The sequence below is a fragment of the Tasmannia lanceolata genome, unplaced genomic scaffold, assembly GCF_043159265.1.
Source record: "Tasmannia lanceolata isolate RefF3 unplaced genomic scaffold, GAP_Taslan_0.1 ptg000011l, whole genome shotgun sequence".
Taxonomy (NCBI): domain Eukaryota; kingdom Viridiplantae; phylum Streptophyta; class Magnoliopsida; order Canellales; family Winteraceae; genus Tasmannia; species Tasmannia lanceolata.
Window position 1 is genome coordinate 27096725 of NW_027518688.1, and position 19261 is coordinate 27115985.

The window sequence follows — 19261 nt, forward strand, 5'->3', positions numbered from 1 at the left end:
TTCCCCCCCTTTTCCAGACATCTTTTTTCTCTTCCTTTCCTCAATCGGTTTTTCTTCCTGTAAACTTGCAACTCACGCATCCTCAAACATTGTAGTTCTTTTCAATAATAATATCCTATTCTTCACCAAAATCATGGGTTGTTATTAGATATAGTGACTAATTCTTTTATGAATTGAGGAAGTTTTGGAGTTCATTTCAAATGAAGAAAGCTGGGATTTTTTGTTGTTTTGTAAGTAGGACCTACTAGGACACTTCGATGGACGGTCCGATTTGAAAGGGATTGTGACCAGAACACAAGAAGTAGGATCCGAAGAACACTTTGAATCCGATCCAACCGATAAGGGATTTGAATGGATCGTGACTGAGACATAAGTGGATCCGATCTGAACTAGATCCGTTGACACCCCTACTTATAGGGGACTTATACGAATTACTCTCTCTCTCTCTCTCTCTCCCTTCTCTTCTCTTCTCTTCTCTTACACTTAGACCAAGTATTAGAGGTGGAGCAATGATCACCAAGTGTTGCACAATAAAAATACTCCATTTCTTATTCCGATATTTTGAGGACATACAAATGGGAGTTGAAGATAAAGCCCCAACTAGGTTAATGATCCAGATTATTTAGCCCTCATCACATAATCTAGTCATAACTATCTTAACTTTTGTTTAAGATGCAATTTTTCTTTAATCTAGTCATGCGTATGATTGGAAACCCACCCCATGCAAAAGATGCAATGACTTCAGTCACTCCCTAGATAGATGCCCAACCAACAAAACTGAGCAAGCAAATACCATAAATCAAGTCAAGCAAAAAAGGATTCAGAAAAAGAAGATCGAAGAAACAAAAGAAGAAATTACTCAATAGGGGACTATGGCCGGTACAACTCTAGATTTAAAGAGGTCGGCAAGGATATCTGAAGGAGAAAACTTTATAGAAAGCAGGTCCGATGAAGGACTCCTCAGCAAAAACAGTTTCAATCTCCTAGATAACCTATAGGAAGAAGAAGCTCCCCAAAATGAAGACAACAGATTAATAGAAGCTCCCCAATCCGAGGAACAAAGAGATGGAGGTTGTGGAAAGCTATGATCAACCACTTCAAACAACTTCGTATAATCAAAATAAAGCGTGGTAGGAGGTGAGTAGAAAGAGCCACCGGAATTTGAGGAAGAGCCAAGTTGACTCAGAGGATGATAGATGCTCTTGATTATTAGTGATTCTTGAGATACTATGTGCTTCCACTTTGCTTAGATAGTGATAGGTCTCATCTTTGTTCTTTTGGTCTTATTCCCTATTCTTGTGATACGGTTAGTATTTTGTATGCTGATTTTAATCTCTTTCTCTTTCTAATAAACCGGTAGGGGTCCCAGCCAAACCCTAGCTTACCTATCAAAAAAATAATATTTTTTCTTTAAGTGAGATATAATAACGGAAAATAGAACTTGAAACCTCAAAACTAAGAGGTTGTTTAAACCATAGTAGTTGGAAGTTTCTTAGTTGTGTGGGAAGCTCTCTTCGGAAGCTAAATTCTTCTCCGTCCCTAAGTTTAGAAGAGGCGAGATTGCCACACGCTTCCTCTTAATTAAGAGTATGCTTCCATTTTGAGTGATTATATTTTTCCTAAAAAGGCGGGATTTTCTTATTTTGATATTGCTCAAGGAATGTATTTAAAACATAAACAACCGATCTTCAATTTCTGATAGAAGTTATGTCTCAGCATTTTCCAATAACTAAATCTACATGAATAAAACATGTAAACTATAAATCCTTAAAATCTGTAATCCTAATAACCCCTAACCGGCATTAACGTTTCCTGTATAACCTACTATAATCTTAACTCCTTCTGCACACATTTTGTTTGCTTTCAGTAAGGCTAATTACATACATCATATTGAATTTTGATGATGCTTCGCTTGCCTTTCCTCTTTACTTTCCATGAAAAGTTTTGTTTCCCGCATTTTATCTTTTCTAGGCTCCTCCTTTTTTCCTTCTCTCATTCACTTCCACAACTATGGTTTAGATTTTGAATGTATGAAAAATTTCTTCATGGAAAATGAGTTTTTTCAGTTGTACAATTTTTTTCCAAAATGAAGAATTTCTTCCTCTTCACACACACACACACACACAAAAATTGCTTCCCTAGTGGAATGTTTTTTCCACAATTTCCCCGGTAGAAGTAGAAACATTTGGGCCATATTCGTTTTGGATTTTTAGTCAAACTGATTTTGGGTTTTCCTTAGGTTTTCCTTACTATACATTCATATACTGAGGCAAAGTCAGTGGCCGACATCTCACCTCATTGGCAATGTAATCACTATCGAGTCTTGAAAAGAACTCAAATTTTGGATGCACATAGCCGGAAAAAAGGGTGCCGGCTAATATCAAGGTGGAGAGCCCAATTATTAAGCTTTTTTATGGGAAGTTAGTAGCCCCATTATTTCCTCGGGCTACCCTCTTCCTATATTTATGACCACTTTTTAGACTTCAAGGGACTGTCCCATGGAAGAAGAGGGAGCGAATATATCATTTTCCTTTTTTATTAGTTGTTAAGTGCTTCAACCTAAATCTTGTGGTTGCAACACAAAGCACCTTTGATGTGAAATATAGGCCTCAGTCCTAGACAAATTAAGGTTTTCATATTCTTCTTCTCATAGGTGAGTACGCAGATGCAAGATCTGTATATACATCTCGTACATGTATCCATATAGAAACATTTAGAAGTATGGGTTTGTGAGGAATGATAGATGCAAGCCCTTGAATAGATCCACCTCATTTTTAAAGTCGGTTGAGAAACTGAATTCGGTTGCACTTAATGACGTGGATCTATTCAAGAGCCCTTCTTTAGCTCTTCCATAAAGAGGGCCCTTGCATCTACCATTTCTCTGAGTTTTTTTATATTGATGCTCATAATTGTGCATATTTTAAAAAAGAGGAAAGTGTTCCTGAGCTCAAGCTCAGATAAGCTTATCTGAGCTCGACCTCAAAAACACATGTGGCCCGACATTTTTTGGGGGATCCAAAGCATTCATTTGGAAGGCCCTTCCATGGATAGGGTGTGTACCAAAAATCAGCCCTATAAGATCATCATAATCCTGTCATTTGTGGAGGAAAAAAATGGGCAAAAACATGTACACGCAGTGTCTCTGGCCCAACATTTTTTGGGGGATCCAAAGCATTCATTTGGAAGGCCCTTCCATGGATAGAGTGTGTACCAAAAATTAGCCCTATAGGATCATCCTAACCCTACCATTTGTGGAGGGCAAAAATGGGCAAAAACATGGACACGCAGTGTCTGTCCATTTTCTCCTCCATCTTTGATTGGGTTAGAATGATCCTATAAGACTGATTTTTGGTACACACCCTATCCATGGAAGGGCTTCCAAATTAATGCTTTGGATCCCCAAAAAAATGTAGGGCCACATGTGTTTTTGAGCTCGAGCTCAGATAAGCTTATCTGAGCTCGAGCTTAGGAACACTTTCCTCTTTAAAAAAATATAGTGGGAACCCCGGTTGTTCGAAAATCCAAACTATTCATATTAGAATATGTGAGATCTCATCGTTGGATCTTCTTGGTGGTAGATTGGGAAAGTTGTTTGCATGAGGTAACCTAGCTAGATAAAGCAACTAGATTAAATTAATAATTAGGTTAGATTAAAATATTATATTCATAATTATCTCTTTCCATGTTTATCATATTCTTCTTTCTATTAATTATTCTATATACCATTAATTCTCTTCGTTGGGCTGACTCAGCTAGATTGTGTCGGCTCGATCTTGCTTAGCTCAAACCCAACTGCACTTGGGCCTTCAGACTAAAGCTAGGACCTATACCAGCCGCCCTTGCCCAGATTAGAATCGGGAGAAAGAGGTGTTGCTGTTGGTTAGGAAGAAATGAAATGCCTTTATTAATGAAATTGATTACCTGGCTCCGCTCCCTCATAATTCCTGCTTACCGGTCCTTACCAAACTCCCTACCAATAGTTTGCATTAGATGGCCCCATGTCTCTTTTTGCGGATTCCCTACCTGCTTGCGGAAGTGGTCGGGCTACCAGGGGATGCTCAAACTCTTTCTTCTCCACTCTTTTCTTCTACACAGAATAACTACCCACTGGATAGAAAAGCACTCATTGATATCATAGTTCCCCGTGGAAAGAGAGAGAGCTGTTGATGAAGAGGAATCACCGGGTTCTTCGGTTCAATATTTGGAAAGCTAAGCTCCTTAGAAAGGATTGACCGAGAAGGCCTTGAATTTATTATTGGTGATAGTCGCATAGTTGGGCTTTCTATTTCTACCGGCTGAGAACAAAGAAGCAGTGATCTCGATAAGCTAAGCAATTGACTCTTTGTTTGCGATTCTTTCAAGGGAGGCTCATATCCAATATCGGTAGCAGAAGAATTAGACATGTGTTGTGCCATCACTAGGATAAGATCGAAGAGAAGGAACTCTAAAGATCAACAACAACAATCAGGTACATCAGGGGAATAAACTGATATCAATGTCAGGTATCTCAAGAAAGGCCCTAACATAAATAGATTGTGCCCCAAAAATCATCTTCGTAAAATGATACCAACTCTATAAACAGGAGAAATTATATGGTGTAAGGCCTTCCAACAATAAGGCCTTTGTACGGTGGAAGTACCATCCTTGACATTTGATCCAACAGCAGCTCCTCAAAAAGTGAGCTGCTGTTGGATCAAATATCAAGGGCGGTACCCCTACCGTATTGTTGTAAGGCCTTTCACCATATAAAATCTCCTATAAATAGAAGGGTTGGGGGCATATTTACACTTGGCCCAAGAAATATTTACAAATTAGTATAAAATCTCTTGAACTTCAATTCACAAATTTAGGAAATGATAGATCTCATATGTGTGTGCGTCTTTCAGGTGTTTATAAAAAGCCATCGTATGCTGCTAGCATTGCATACTAGCATCCTACTTCTTCTCCATTAATTGCAGAAAGGCTTCTGGTATTCACACTTACCATGTTTTGATAAAAACCTCATGAAACAAAATCACCTTGTCTTTTATTATTTATTGTTAGAATATATGAGATCTCACCGTTGGATTAGGTTGAGATATCACCGTCGGATCATTGTGGTGGTGGATTAGGCAAGTAGATTAGAAGAGGTAACCTTAGAGATTAGGAAAGTAGATTTGATTAGGATTGTTTCCTTCCGTAGTTATTTTAATTTTATTAAATGTTTATTTATAATGTATGTGTATGTATAAGCACATCTTGAGATTATTGTAAAGCATCCAAAAGTATAGTGAAATCTTCAAAATTTATCGTTCACCAACCTGTCAAAAGCAATTCCATTCCCAAAAACTCTCAGCAGCCACTTAAATATGGAAAGACAAGATGAATCTGTCTCTTTATCAAAACATGGGTCGTGCAAATAGCGTAGCCTTATAAAAATACGACTCACCGAAGACGATATTACCACGTCGGTGACTAAACAGTCCTTACCCGTCGAACGTCAAAAAACGTTAAAATCACTTATGTTCCTTTAAAGGGGAGCGAATCATCCCACAGGGGATGCGAATTTATCATCGCTCTCAATTCATTTAATTTTCTTGGCATGCAAAAGATACCAAGAATCTCTCTATCTCTCTTTCCCCGTTTAAAAGCCGAAGGTCTTCTGCATTTTTCTCACCCCCTTCTTTTTCTTTGAACACCCCATTTCCCTGTTTCTCACCTGAAAAAATGTCTTCCACCGGAACCGGTGGCGCCGCCACAATCCGCCCTCAACCCTACTACTGTTACCAGTGCGAACGTACGGTCCCCATAACCCCATCTCCCTCCTCCGATCTCACCTGTCCCATCTGCAACGGTGGCTTCCTCGAAGAATACGAAGACCCTAATCCTAACCCTAACCCTAACCCTATCCCTTTCTTTGCCATTCCCGACCCCTCCACCGGTTCCCCCTCTCCTTTCTCTGGCGGTTTCCCCCTCCTCTTCTCCCGCAGCATCGAGCTCCATAACCCCTCCGATCTCGCCGGAATCTTCGGCCCCGATATCCGACACCGATCTTTTTCATCCTCCGACCCTAATAGTTTCAACCCTTTCCTTTTCCTCCAAAACTACCTCCAAACCCTAACAGCAGGTGGTGCCAACATCCAATTCGTAATCGAAAACCACCCCAACGATCCAAGTTTACGCCTCCCTGGCAATCTCGGCGACTACTTTATGGGACCCGGGCTCGAGCAATTGATCCAGCAACTTGCCGAGAACGATCCGAACCGGTTCGGAACCCCGCCGGCTTCGAATTCGGCCATCGATTCCCTGCCGGATATTCAAATTTCGGAGGAACTACTCGCTTCGGATTCTGCTCAGTGCGCGGTTTGTAAGGATACTTTTGAGCTTGGATCGGAGGGGAAGCAAATGCCATGTAAACATATATACCATTCGGATTGCATTTTACCGTGGCTTGCGTTGCATAATTCTTGCCCGGTGTGCCGGTACGAGCTCCCGACAGATGATCCTGATTATGAGCAGAGGAGTCAGGCGGCACCGGCACCGGCACCGGCACCGGAAAACCAGACGGCGGTGGCAATGGCGGATTCTGGCAGCGGAGGGGCGGGGCAGGGGGTTGCTGTTTCGCCGCGTTCTGGGGAAAGGAGGTTTAGGATTTCACTTCCATTTCCTTCTTGGTTTGGGTCGCGGGCGGAGGCAAGTAACAGTGGTGATGGGAGGAATAATAATAATAATAATAATGAGGGTGGAATGAATTCAGGGAACCAAGGGAATCAAGAGTCTGGGCCAGAGGAGGCCAGGCAAGAAGATTTAGATTGAGAATCCAAGGTAGTTTTTTGTTGTTGATTTTTGTTATAGTTTCTGTTTTCTTTCTTCCTGTTGGGTGTTTATGGTAATCAAACGCTTGTATTTGCAATCACATCTGGGAATCAAATGAGAGTTTATGATTGTTAATGGTAAAGAAAATGCCCAACCGGTGCAATTGCTCATGATAGGAGTGTCCATTTTGAATTTTGAGTCCCCATTAATAGGTTCATGCTTTATATTCCACACAGAATACAAATGATAGAAACTAAGTGAAACAAGCAATCTGAGATAGGTAGTTATTGTGCTTATCTATTTCTGTATATTCTATTAACAGGCTGTTGCTTTGATTTCAAAATTAATGAAATTGTGAAGTCTTCTATTTCTATACAACTATCAACTATGCTAAGCATCTTAAATTAGGAATTATATGTTTATGATCCACCTATGGCAATCTCTAATGTGTAGTGTGCTATGATTTGTGGACATGGACATGAGTGCCGCGTGTCAACACTGACACGGACACGGAAAATCCCCAAAATTTAGAAACAGGGACACGGCTAAAATAGAAAGTATATATAATCATAATTTTTTGATACGGATTCGTGTGCCGAGTTTCGACACGGATGTGAGTTGTGTGACATGGCAACATCTAAAAATCTAGAAATGGTGACACATACATATGCATACAATTATTGATTATTACACAAATGCATGTCCACATGCCCACATTAACTCAACACTCCTAGCAATTCATTTAAAAGTGTCCAAAGGAGTGTCGACACGGGTGGACACGCGTGTCATGTCGGACATAGTAGGACACATGTGTTGACAATAAATTAAAAGTGTCGGCTAAATCATAGGTAGCGTGGAACCATGATTTAGCCGAAATTGCATGACATGGGGTTTATGTGACATGAACTTGTGAGATTTAATTGAATGCCGAGATAAATGTTTTGACTTGATATGTTTGAGAATTTGAGTATTGAGTTTATAAAATGGTAGACACTTGGATGCTCATTTTGAGGGCCTTTTTTTGTTGTGTGGTTGTTAGCCATTGGCATGTATGTTGCTCCACAATGATACCCTTATGGATGCATTTTAGCTTAGCTCATTGTCAACAAATATCACATCGGCCATTTGAAATGTCTTCTGTATAATCTCCATTCCATGCTTTTACCATAGTCCCCCTTCCCCTCTCTCCTTCTTTCTCAATTAGGGATTGTTAATGATCTTTTTTTGTTCTGATCATAGTTATTGAAAATAATCTGGTAGAGTGTGAAACGCGTTTCCGAAATGGAAACGATATGGGTCTTAAAAAATTGGGAAACATCCCGGAAACGTTTGCGAAACATCCGAAGCTATTTTTACCAGAAAAAATAAAAAATCCTTCATTATTTCAGGAAATCGGTAAAAAATGGAAAATTCCCTTTATTTAATGAATGGGTTTTGCTAATGAGTGCCCTAAGGGCACCCGATAAGCATCATTTAATTGCCGTTAGGAACTTGAATTTACACATACTTTTAGGCTTTTAGTTTTTTACACATATTTTGAGATTTTTTCCTCAAAATATGTGTAAATTGAAGATCCCAAGGCCAATTAAATGATGCTTAGCGAGTGCCCTAAGGGTACTTGTTAGCAAAACCTTTGATGAATATTCAAGAGCCCTTGCAACTTTTTGAAAGGCACCATCCCTGAAGACCCCTTGTTGGCCATGCTTACAGCTGGTCCAAATCTTGATGATTGGGCTTTATATTATTTGCTAATTAATTAGGGAAAGTGATATGTTCACCCCTTTTTTCTTCCTTGGGACACCCTCTTGTAGGGTAAAAGAATAGAGGGGGCTGGCTCAGGGAAGAAAAACAGGGCAAATATATCACTTCTCCTAATTAATTGTAGTTGGATAATGATTTAATTAATATGCTCGATGATTGGGCTTCTTTTATAATTGGATACTGGTTAATTATACATCTTAGCATAAAACACATTGTTTATACTTTATAATGTAGGACACGACGTATAGAAACCTCTTCAGATCGGATGGTTAGGAACATCATATGGCGATGATTTTTGGGCCAGCCCCTATTTACCATTGATCCCAACGAATGAAAGGCTTGGATCTCGTGTGTAATCAAACTATGAAAAAGTATGAAATTCTCAATACAGAAATTCTAGAATATTATTGTGGAGCCCGCTTTATTCGAAGATTTAAACCATCGAGTTGTTGGGTCCAAACGTAAATAGGTTGTGCCCCTAAAATGATCGCCATATGACGATCCTATTTCTTCAACATTATAAAAACCTTTACAGATTGAAGGGTTAGGATCATGTAGTGATGATTTACATGTAGAGCCATATAACTTACCCAAAATTAGCAACAAAATCTGCAAATGAGCATCACAGAAGAAGATGGCCAAGAAAAGAGATCATTAGCCAAAGAAAAAAAGGGAAAAAAATTAGAAAAAAGAAAATAAGAGCGAGAAAGAGAGAAGGGGAACCTTAAAACCAAGAAATCTAGAGATGGGAAATATGAAAGGAATCCACCAAGATAAAGATTGGGAGAGAATATAGGGATAGAAACCGTTTTGGGAAGTGGAAACGTCCCATTTTTTGAAAACAATTGTGGAATAGGAAACGTTTAAAGAAGAAAATTTGTTACGTCTCTCGTGCAAATGCAAATGGCAGAACTGCCCTGGGCTGTGGGATAAAATTGGAATTGGGGCTGTGGACACAATTGGAAATAAAGACAAAGGGTGGAAGAAAATAAACCATCATTTTGCCTTTATAGATAGTAGTTACATTTCTCATTTCCCCTTTAATTTTTTCATGTGTTTCACTTCCGTTTCCCGACCTGGCAACTATGGTTCAGATCTTTCTCAATGACAAGGAAACGATAACTGTTTTATTTTAGAAGCAAAAGATATTCCTTATGTGTTTGAAACAAAAGAAATGGTCCCTTTACGATCCTTTGGCATAGATCACATGCATGTATTCGGTGTATAAATGTGGAGTTCATGGCTTGCATAATTTGGATGCTATTGTCATTGCTTGTATATGTATCCTCACATGTTGATAGTGGGTATTGCTCATATTTCTGGCCATGTGCAGCTTAATGAGTTGGCAATTTGGTTATAGTTGTCAAACTAATTGATGTTACCTATTGTTAGTGTATTTATTTCTAATCTAATATGTCTAGAGTTAATAGTAGATAAAAGTATGCCTTTTAGAGCTCGAGGGGCGTAAGACAGGATGACCAGCTGTCCTCTTCCTATTTACAATTGTTGGGGAAGCCTTAAACAGGATGCTAGTGACCACTGAAGAATCTGGCCTGATTGAAGTCTCATTAGAGGCTTGTGAGCCATCTCTCATGACACGTTCAACTCAAAAATAGATTGAGAATCTTTAGATCATTCTGAGGTGGTTTGAAGTGGTTTCAGGCTTGAAAGTTAACTTAGGAAAAAAACTCCATAGTAGGGTGCAATGTGGATCAGAATCACTTCTAAAGTTTGGTTGAAGTGGTGGTTTGTTCGACTGCTTCCTTTCCCCTTTCGTAGCTTGGTTTACCTCTTGGATTAAGCATTCCCTCGACAATGGAATTCGATAATTGAGAAAATTGAGAAGATTGAGAAAAAGTTGACCTGTTGGAAAAAAGTCTTCTATCCTTGAGGGCTAGTGTTTCAAAATGCGGATGCGGCGTGAAACTCGACCAAAGAAATTCATAGTCGACTTGGCACACCACGATTGAGTACTCGGTTGACATGGCCATAATTCAGGAGAGTCGAAAGATTTTTTATTGACTCTGTAGAGCAAAACACAGAAACACGACGGCATAACGTGGAACACGGCCAAGGTAAAAGGGAGTCGACTAGGGGGAGTCCACGATGACGCTAGGGAGTTTTAAAACTGTTAACTTACCAACTTCTCCAAAAGCTTAAGCTGTTGGAGAAAGGCGTTATTTATCTTTTATACTTTAACACTCCCCTGCACGTGTGGCCCACTTGGCAAACACGTGGCACATGTGGTCCCACTTTGGGCCGACCATCGCATGTGGATTTTTGCTATCCGGGATGTTTGAACTCGAGACCTTTGGCTTTGATACCATGTTAACTTACCAACTTCTCCAAAAGCTTAAGCTGTTGGAGAAAGGCGTTATTTATCTTTTATACTTTAACAAAGAGTTTGCTTGGGGAGCATTACTATTATAAAGGAAACCCTAGCCAGCCTTCCAGTTTACTTTATGTTTTTATTTAAGATTCCGGCATCGGTTGTGAAAACGTTGGAGAAAATCCAAAGAAATTTTCTATGGGAAGGTAAGGAAAGGCAGGAAACTGAGGCTCTTGGTACATGAGGATCAAATGTGTTTGTCAAAGAAAGGTGGTTTGGGAATAGGAAATCTTGCCAATAAGGTTTTGGGGAAATAGCTATGACGTTTTTGGCATAGTTTCAAAACTCCCCCATGTCATCGTGGACTCCTCCGAGTCATCTCCCTTTTGTCTTAGCCGCTTTCTGCATTTTTCCCCAGCCATTTTCCGCATTTTGCCTTACAAAGTCAATAAAAACTCCTTTGACTCTACCTAGGTATGACCGTGTCAACCGAGTACTCGATCGCATCACGCCAAGTTGACTAGAATTTTCTTCAGCCGCATTTTGGCCTACATCCGCATTTTGAAACACTGTTCTCAATAAAATGGGTGACAAGCACAGGCAAACTTGAAGTGAATAGGTCATGAATAGGTTGGTCAGCTGCGCAATGGCAGGTAGCCCACCAGCATGCACGATCGAAATGCCACTCACACGCCAACACAGTGTCTACCAAGCAATGTCTCCCTGACCTAACTGCTATTGGCAATGGGGCTAGACATTTACAATTAACTTGTAATCAGGACTTTAAGCCCTAATTATAAGAACACATTGAGGTCAAGGATGTAATGTTATGGTAGCGAGGTGGAATGAGGTATTAATTGGTTTGATGGAGATGGAATTGAAGTTCCAAACGTTTGATTATTGGTGTTTTTATTCTTTCATAGATTATGAAAGGATTTTGAGAATGAGGGTTTGTCCTAATTAGGGTATTCTGAGGATTATTCCATTGATTATTCCATTGATTTTTTTCTCTTGATTAGAATGTTTCTGGTGTCAATTCTTTTTTAGTGGTTCTGGTCTTTGGATAATTCCAGAAGATAATTGGGTAGTAAAGGTGAGATGGGTGGGAGGTAGGCAACTTAGGTAGGGGTCGATGCTCGGGGGTGTGGAAGTCCATTTGTACCCTTTATTACCGTTTTACTCGAGGGATTAGATTGGGGGTGGGGGACGAGAAGAGAGTGGGGTTTTGAAGAGATAGGTGGTTATGCATTGTCCTGTTATCCCACGAATTCTTGCGCCTCTTTAGGATTGCCAAGAAAAGTTTTTTTAAAGAGTGAGGGGGAAGGGTGGTTTTATGAGAGAGAGAGAGAGAGAGAGAGAGAGAGAGAGAGCTGTACCATTTTGCTTATCAAATCGGGGCTTCTAGTGCTCTGTTTTGTGAGTGGTCTTCTTTACCCCTATGTGCACTGGCAACCTTATTTTTCTTAATAATAATTGATATCTCTTCCGAAAGAAAATTGGAAGGGAAACAGATTTGTTTACTGATTGGAATAATGGTCCAAAATATGTGTCAGGTACCATATCAATGGATGCCCAATATGGTGTCTGATGTTATGCTTCAGTTACGAAATTTCATCACTGTTGGATTGGTGGTGTGTTCTAATTTGATGTGTATCAAATGTGGAGTGGAAGCATGAGTAATGTTGGAGATTCAAATGGCCTTAACTGCTAGTCTGCAACCGACAATGTGTTCTAATCAAGCAAGAGATGAATAATGTGAAAGGCTTAACAAAGGACAGGTTCTCGATCATATAACAGGTCTTCTTTAAGGAGTTTGTTCTTCTTCGTTTTTTTTTAATGGTATCTTGGTTAAGGAGTTTCTCCTTTAATTTCTTGGGAACTATGGAAGTCTACTTGAGTTCCCCTTAGATTCAGATGAGCTTAAAAGAATTCTCAGCTGAGAACTACCAAAGGAAGAAAGGGATAGGCTCCAAGCAAGTATTAAAAAAACTCTGTCAGTAATTTGCATACATGCTTGAGAAGGAGGATCAATGATGGAAATGGAATTAAACATAGGAAACAAGTTGAAATTGCTGTTGTATGGAGGAGATCCGGATCTACAAGTAACATCAACCAAATAATAATGATACAAGAATTCGGTTGAGTAGTGAAAGCAGAGAACTCTGCACTAGTGCCATGATTTGAAATTAAAGGTCTTAAGATCCACAAATCTGGTACAGTTCCTTGTATTCGGCCAGATCTTGAGGATATTAGTAGAACAGAAACTCAGAGATGCATTGGGCTTAAGAATTAAAGAAGCTAATTCAAGAACCAACACAAACAACCGATTACCGACATATGGCAGCAAGTTCACTGTAATGAACTTTTCTACCATATGTGGTTGAATCTTGTTTCCGAGGCTACGGATCTGTTTTAAAACCTGTAGATCTTATCTAACTTTGCATTCTCCATAGCAGAAACATGCAGTGGTGGCTCAAGTAGGAACGATTTCAGTTCAAAGAACATGAGGTGAAACATACTACTAGGAAGATCATTCAAGGAAAAAAGGACAGAATAAAAAAATTCCCGAATGGACTTTCATTATTTCCAGGGACTGATTACAATGGATAGGAAAGGGTGAGAAAGAACCTATTGTGTAGTTGTCTTATCTCTTCCTTAGGCGAGAATTCTCCTCCTTTGAGCCTAAGCTCACTTCCGACCTCAACTCTCAACAACACAACTTTTAGGATTTTCCAAAACTTCCCCAAAAGCCACTCCTACTCTCTATTTATAGTGAAAGTAGAACTCCCTAGAAGCTGGACGGTTGGAATGCCAATTCCAGCTATCTCTGCTTAGGTGTCCATCCGCTTGCAAGTTAGTTACCATCTTTCAAGTTAGTTGGATGACTCTGGTACCCTACTTATACTCTTTCACACTCACTCACTACACACACTTGAATCAACAGTCAACACACACTTAGACGAAGAAAAAGCAACAACTACAACTACCCGAGGTTACAAGTAGCCCATGCTCCTCAGCCGCCGCCCCATGTCTACATCATAATTCTAGAACTGTTCTACCATTGAATGAAGTAGACACACCTAACATGTTTCTGGCGATATTTGCCAATGAAATCATCATAGGAAACTCTTACGATGTTGCTATCTCTTTGGGATCCCATGACCTGTAGACATTTTGAGTATTAAAATAGATTTGGAAACCTAAGTGTCTGGAAACCATGTTTACTATATGAGACCCAATACTGATTTGGCACTTGAGAACATTATTATTATTTTTTAACCTTTAAATTTTTTATTTTTTTTTCCTTTTTCTTTTTGTCACGTAGTGGTATTGCAACTAATTAACGCATGAAATGCTATGGATATTGCCACATGCACATCACATCTACTCATACATCTATACATTTTATAAGGAATATTTCTTGGTTAATGTGTTACAAAATGTTGTGCATCACTTTCAGTTTGGATATCGCAACTAATTAAAGCATGAAATGCTATGGATATTGCCACATGCACATCACATCTACTCATACGTCTATACATCTTATAAGGAATATTTCTTGGTTAATGTGTTACAAAATGTTGTGCATCACTTTCAGTTTGGATATGAAAAAAAGTTTGGAGCTGGGGTAGCCTTATTCGTATTTACAAAATTGCACTTCGGTTGTAATTATGTGTAGTGTAAACTTGCAGTCTTTTGTTTTTTGTTTGTTTAAATTGCAAATTACAGACAAATTGCATCCAAGATGTAACTGGATTGCACACCCTAACGGACCCCAAATTGTTAACTATTCTACCCTTGCCTTGAAAGTGGGGGCTCTTCATATTTTATTCAGCACTCTCTCTGATTTTGACTTCCCCTGCAACTTTCAGAAGGGCCTCTCCCATTGAAATGGCATGACCCATATATTTCCAGCATCCTGTGTTTTCCCATATTTTCCAGTAAAAGACTGGATTATGATAATTTTCCTTTACAGATTAGCATCACACAGGTACTGCTCAGAATGGTTTCGCTTACTTTTCGCTCCTAGTTATGTATTCTTATTTTTATTTAGGACATACTGTATCTGCTTTACTCATTATTCCTTTCACTCATACCTTCTCAAGTTTCCCCTTCTCCCACCCTCCTTACCCCTCGTCCACAGCATTATAAACTAATATTCGAAGGAAAAAGATTTCAAGGTTGCCAAACATAGCCTACATGTGCAATTAAATTGCAAAATTTCCTACACTTTTGTTTCCCTGCGACTTTCAGAAGGGTCTCTCCTATTGAAATTACATGACCCACATATTTCCAGCATCCTATGTTTTCATTCCCACAGTTTCTTGTCACAGACAGAATTATAATGATTTCCCTTGACAGATTAGCATCACACTCACATATGTACTGATCAGAATGTTTTCCCTCTTACATTTCTATTATTTTTATTTTTGTTTTGTAGGACATACCATATCTCCATTACTCATCGTTCCATTCACTGCACATGCAGGTTAGATTGTGGAGTGGAGCTTTTCGCAGCAATCTTTTAATTCGTTCCCTGGAAGCTGTTTTGAGGGGAGGGATGGTGCAAATTCTGTGGCCCGTGTACAAGAAATTAGGAGTTGTAAACCAGACTAGAACAATTACCATACATGGAACAGCTGATATGTTCGTAAGACAGTTCCATCTCTTTTTTCTCTGGTACCTTTTTTGGTTTTTGATTTCTTTTTTCCTGTACTTTCTTCATTCATGAGTTTGATCCTTGTTTTACTTTCTTTGTTTATTTTATATCTCTGTTGCCATTTAGTCCTTGTTTATATTTCTTTAGTTTCTCTGTTGCCATTTAATCATTGTTTATATTTCTTTAGTTTACTCCATAAGAATGTTTTGATCAAGTTTGTGATGAGATTGTATCTAAATCCGAACTGTTCGTTTGGTCCAGTCTTCAGATGGGTGAAAAATGAAAATGGTCAAGTGTGCAGTTCAAGGTAAAGTGTACGTCTATGCATTTTGGATTGCGGGATGGCCCCATTACATGGATGGCCAGAATTGCCGTTAATCTAAAGGGTTTATTGTAGATAAAATTGCACAATCGGGGCAGCTGAATCCAAGGACAGCTTATCCAAGGATTCCTATCTCCATAGAGAGTTTTGAGACAGCCCAATTATGAACCCTTACACTGCTCTGACACCCTTCATCCAAAAGTAATATAAGGGTATTTGTTGCTGCTGGGAAGTATTCAGAAGCCAATTTAAATTTGTAGCCAACTTAACTATCTTTATTTTTGTTCTGGACGAAGACTCCTAACAATGCAACTATTATCAGAAAATGCTGGTGGACCGGCTGTTGGATGAGAGAGCAGCCACCTCAGATGAATTAAATCAATAAGACAAAATCTGTTGAAAAGTGAGCCTATGTGGCTGCACTCTGATGCAACAGCGCGTCCGCCGCGAAATGAGATGAGCCCAAGCAAATCCCCTACCTCATTTGTTGCAATCTCAGTGATTAAATAATGCCAACTCTAACAGCTTAAGCTTTTGGAGAAATTGGTTGTTTAACAATCATGAAAAAAGTTCCTGGCTGCCAGACCTGGCCTGATCAAAATATGATCGACTTTTTCCTGATTGTTTGGTCATTTCTCACTCTCAAGTTTCTCCTTCTCCAACCGCCCTACCCCTCCCGTACCACAATAGCCTTAGGGGATGTTTGACAGCCATGAAAAATATTTCATGGAATATGAGAGAGAGAGAGAGAGAGAGAGAGAGAGAGAGAGAGAGAGATTAGAGTTGGCGGATGATCGAAAAACAGTTATACCAGAGCAAGAATGAACTAAGCTATGGCCTGGTTTCATCATTAAGTGTGCTTAATGAAGAAGTCTCAACTTATATGGTAAGAATGAATTAAGCTATGGCCTAGTTATACCAATGGAATCTTGTGATGAAGATGACAGAAAACATTGAAATGAAAAGGTGATCAACTGTTCTTCATTTTCCTCACATGCACCCAGCTTCCTTATTAAACTGATCTTGATAAACATTTCTACTCAAACAAACTTAAAATCAATATAGATGATAAAACTCATTCCAATTAAAATTATAAGATAAGAAAACAAAATTAGAATTAAAAAATGAATGAAATAATATTTATATACAACCAAATCAGTCAAAAGTAATATATTACAATATTGAATGAACATGTGATTCAACTGTGGAATAGGCTGATAGCACATATGATCCAGCTGTTGTGGAATAGGCTGATAGCAACGAGCGTAAAAATCCATCGAAACAAAAACCGGCCTGGGGCGCCCCCAAATCCTCGAATCAATCCCATATAAAGCTCCAACAAACACGGATTCTTGGAATAGGAATTCCTGCTTCATCTTCGTATATAATGCACTCGTCAACAGACTATCAGACCCAGCTTGGTGGGAATCCCCGATCCTCTCCACTTTCAGTATCTTTGATAACCTTGTGAGTCCGATTTCTCCTCCCATCAATCCAGGACAGAACTTTGCAATGTGCTTGATATCATATACTCCGGAAACTGTACCCAAAATTCTCAGAAATTCTGGGAGAGAATTAGGCGAATCCCTCTTCGTCAAAAGCTTGATCAGATATCCCAAATCATAAAATCCATGAAAAGTAACCAATCGAACTCTAAGACCTCTCATGCCCAAGATTTTTTGCAGTAGTCTTGAAAATATCTCTGAATCAATACTGCACTTTTCTAAATCTATTCCATTCTTCTCTAGCAAAGTAATTGAATCCGGCACATGTGGATCGATCCTCCAATCAAAATTACTAAAATTAAAATGCCATGGCCGTCGAAAAAAGTGATACCCAACTGGATGATCTTCATAGAGTCTACATTGTACTTCAAATCACTGTAACGTTGACTTTCCGAAGCACAACGAGGAGTGTTGCGAAGAAATCCAGGAAACTCAGTGTCAACTGCAATATATGGACAATGAGCTCTAACCTTCTTGGTGTTCTCGTACTCCTCTTCCAAGTTAGTCTTCCATACTTGACAAATCATCTTCTCCATTTCTTTTGTTTCTTCTCTATTTGTGACTCTCTTCTCAGATGATAGATTTAGACAGAGAACGGCTCTCTTCTTCTCACGTAATAGCTTTAGAATGGTTTAGGCACAAAGCCAATTTATCTCTCGGTTAGAATAAATCCCTTTTTTCTTGCCTCTATCTGCCTTTTTACTAACTTTTTACGTGCCATTTGACGTACGCAACGTCGCGAGAGCGATGGGAGCCTTTAATTTTTTTAGATTTGATCTGCACCGTTGGATCAAGATGAAGGTGGACCGGTCGGATGGATGGGTCAAATGGTTTGTAGGCCCATCAAGCCGAATGGTTCGGTTGGGTTGGGCTTCGGTTCGGGCCTAACGGTTATCACTTAACTTTTACGTTATGCCAAATCTTGTATTAGATAGCTTTTCTGTTCAAGCTTAGGTGGCAGTCTTAAGAATCTACGTGGAAGCCCATGTAAGAAAGAAAACCGAATTTTCAAATTAAAAAATCGAATCTATCATATCAAAGCTGTATAAAATCCCGAGCTTTCCCTATTTTCTGCTCTCCCCCCTCCATTTGGCCTCAAGTCACATATAAGCGGTTCGTTTAATTTACCATGAAACCAAGATCATCCTAACCGTTGATTTTTTTAGTCCTTTAGAATGGAACCAAGATCATCTGGTGTCCTCACAAGAATGATGCCTTTTCGAGTTTACGAGTAGGCCCCACAAGATGAACGGTGTCTGTTCGCGTGTGTTTGAGACTATCAATAACAGACCCCACAAGTTGAACGGTGTATATCTCATATAAGTAAGGGTGTCAATTTTGGCTCGGGCTGGGAAGCTCGCTCGAGCTCGGCTCGAATCCTTAACGAGCCGGATTTAGGCCAGGCTCGGCTCGGCTCGGCTCATTAAGGCTCGTTAAGAATTTAATGTATTTAAATATATATATATACACATTAAAAGGGTTGTCCAGGGAGTGAAAGGAGGGGGCAAAATATGTCACTTCATTTTTGGAACCCCATTTGTTACTAGGACCACCCCCCATAGTGTAAAAAAAGTAGTCAAATTACACTAGTAGGGCTGTCCAGGGAAGATGAGGGGTGTGAACTTAATATAACCCGAGCTCGGTAAGGCTCGCGAGCCTGGCCGAGCCGAGCCGAGCCCGAGCTGAGCCTGGCCAAGCTCGGCTCGTTTACACCCCTAGATATAAGTAAAGAGTTTCACACAAAATACTTACTGTTCACTTGGATGCATGTAGGACCCACGTAGAATAATGGGTCCTACATGCATCATTTTGCATGTTTTGATAGCGTGGGTCCCACCAGCGCAATTCAAACCCATGCATCATTTTGCCTATAAGGACATTCTGATATT

At 39.5% G+C, this 19261-nt stretch overlaps 2 protein-coding genes across 3 annotated transcripts; one reads left to right on the forward strand and one right to left on the reverse strand.

Annotated features, from left to right (window-relative positions):
* The first annotated feature begins 5601 nt into the window (after positions 1-5601).
* LOC143886863 (RING/U-box superfamily protein) lies at positions 5602-15670 on the forward strand. Of its 2 annotated transcripts, XR_013253934.1 has the most exons (3): positions 5602-6804; positions 14758-14876; positions 15375-15670. XR_013253934.1 is itself a non-coding variant. In XM_077391019.1 (2 exons), exon 1 carries the CDS (start codon positions 5707-5709, stop codon positions 6793-6795), a length of 1089 nt encoding a protein of 362 aa, XP_077247134.1. In that variant the 5' UTR covers positions 5603-5706; the 3' UTR covers positions 6796-6804; positions 15375-15670. The 2 variants fall into 2 exon arrangements, 1 of the variants encoding a protein (XP_077247134.1); XM_077391019.1 differs by lacking the exon at positions 14758-14876 and having other exon boundaries at positions 5603-6804.
* A 1187-nt stretch (positions 15671-16857) lies between these two features.
* LOC143886098 (putative CCR4-associated factor 1 homolog 6) lies at positions 16858-17908 on the reverse strand. Its single transcript, XM_077390068.1, has 3 exons — positions 17704-17908; positions 17045-17611; positions 16858-16916 (listed from the first exon to the last, which is right to left on the reverse strand). The coding sequence occupies exons 1-3, from the start codon at positions 17906-17908 to the stop codon at positions 16858-16860; spliced, it is 831 nt and encodes a 276-aa protein (XP_077246183.1).
* Positions 17909-19261: the final 1353 nt, after the last annotated feature.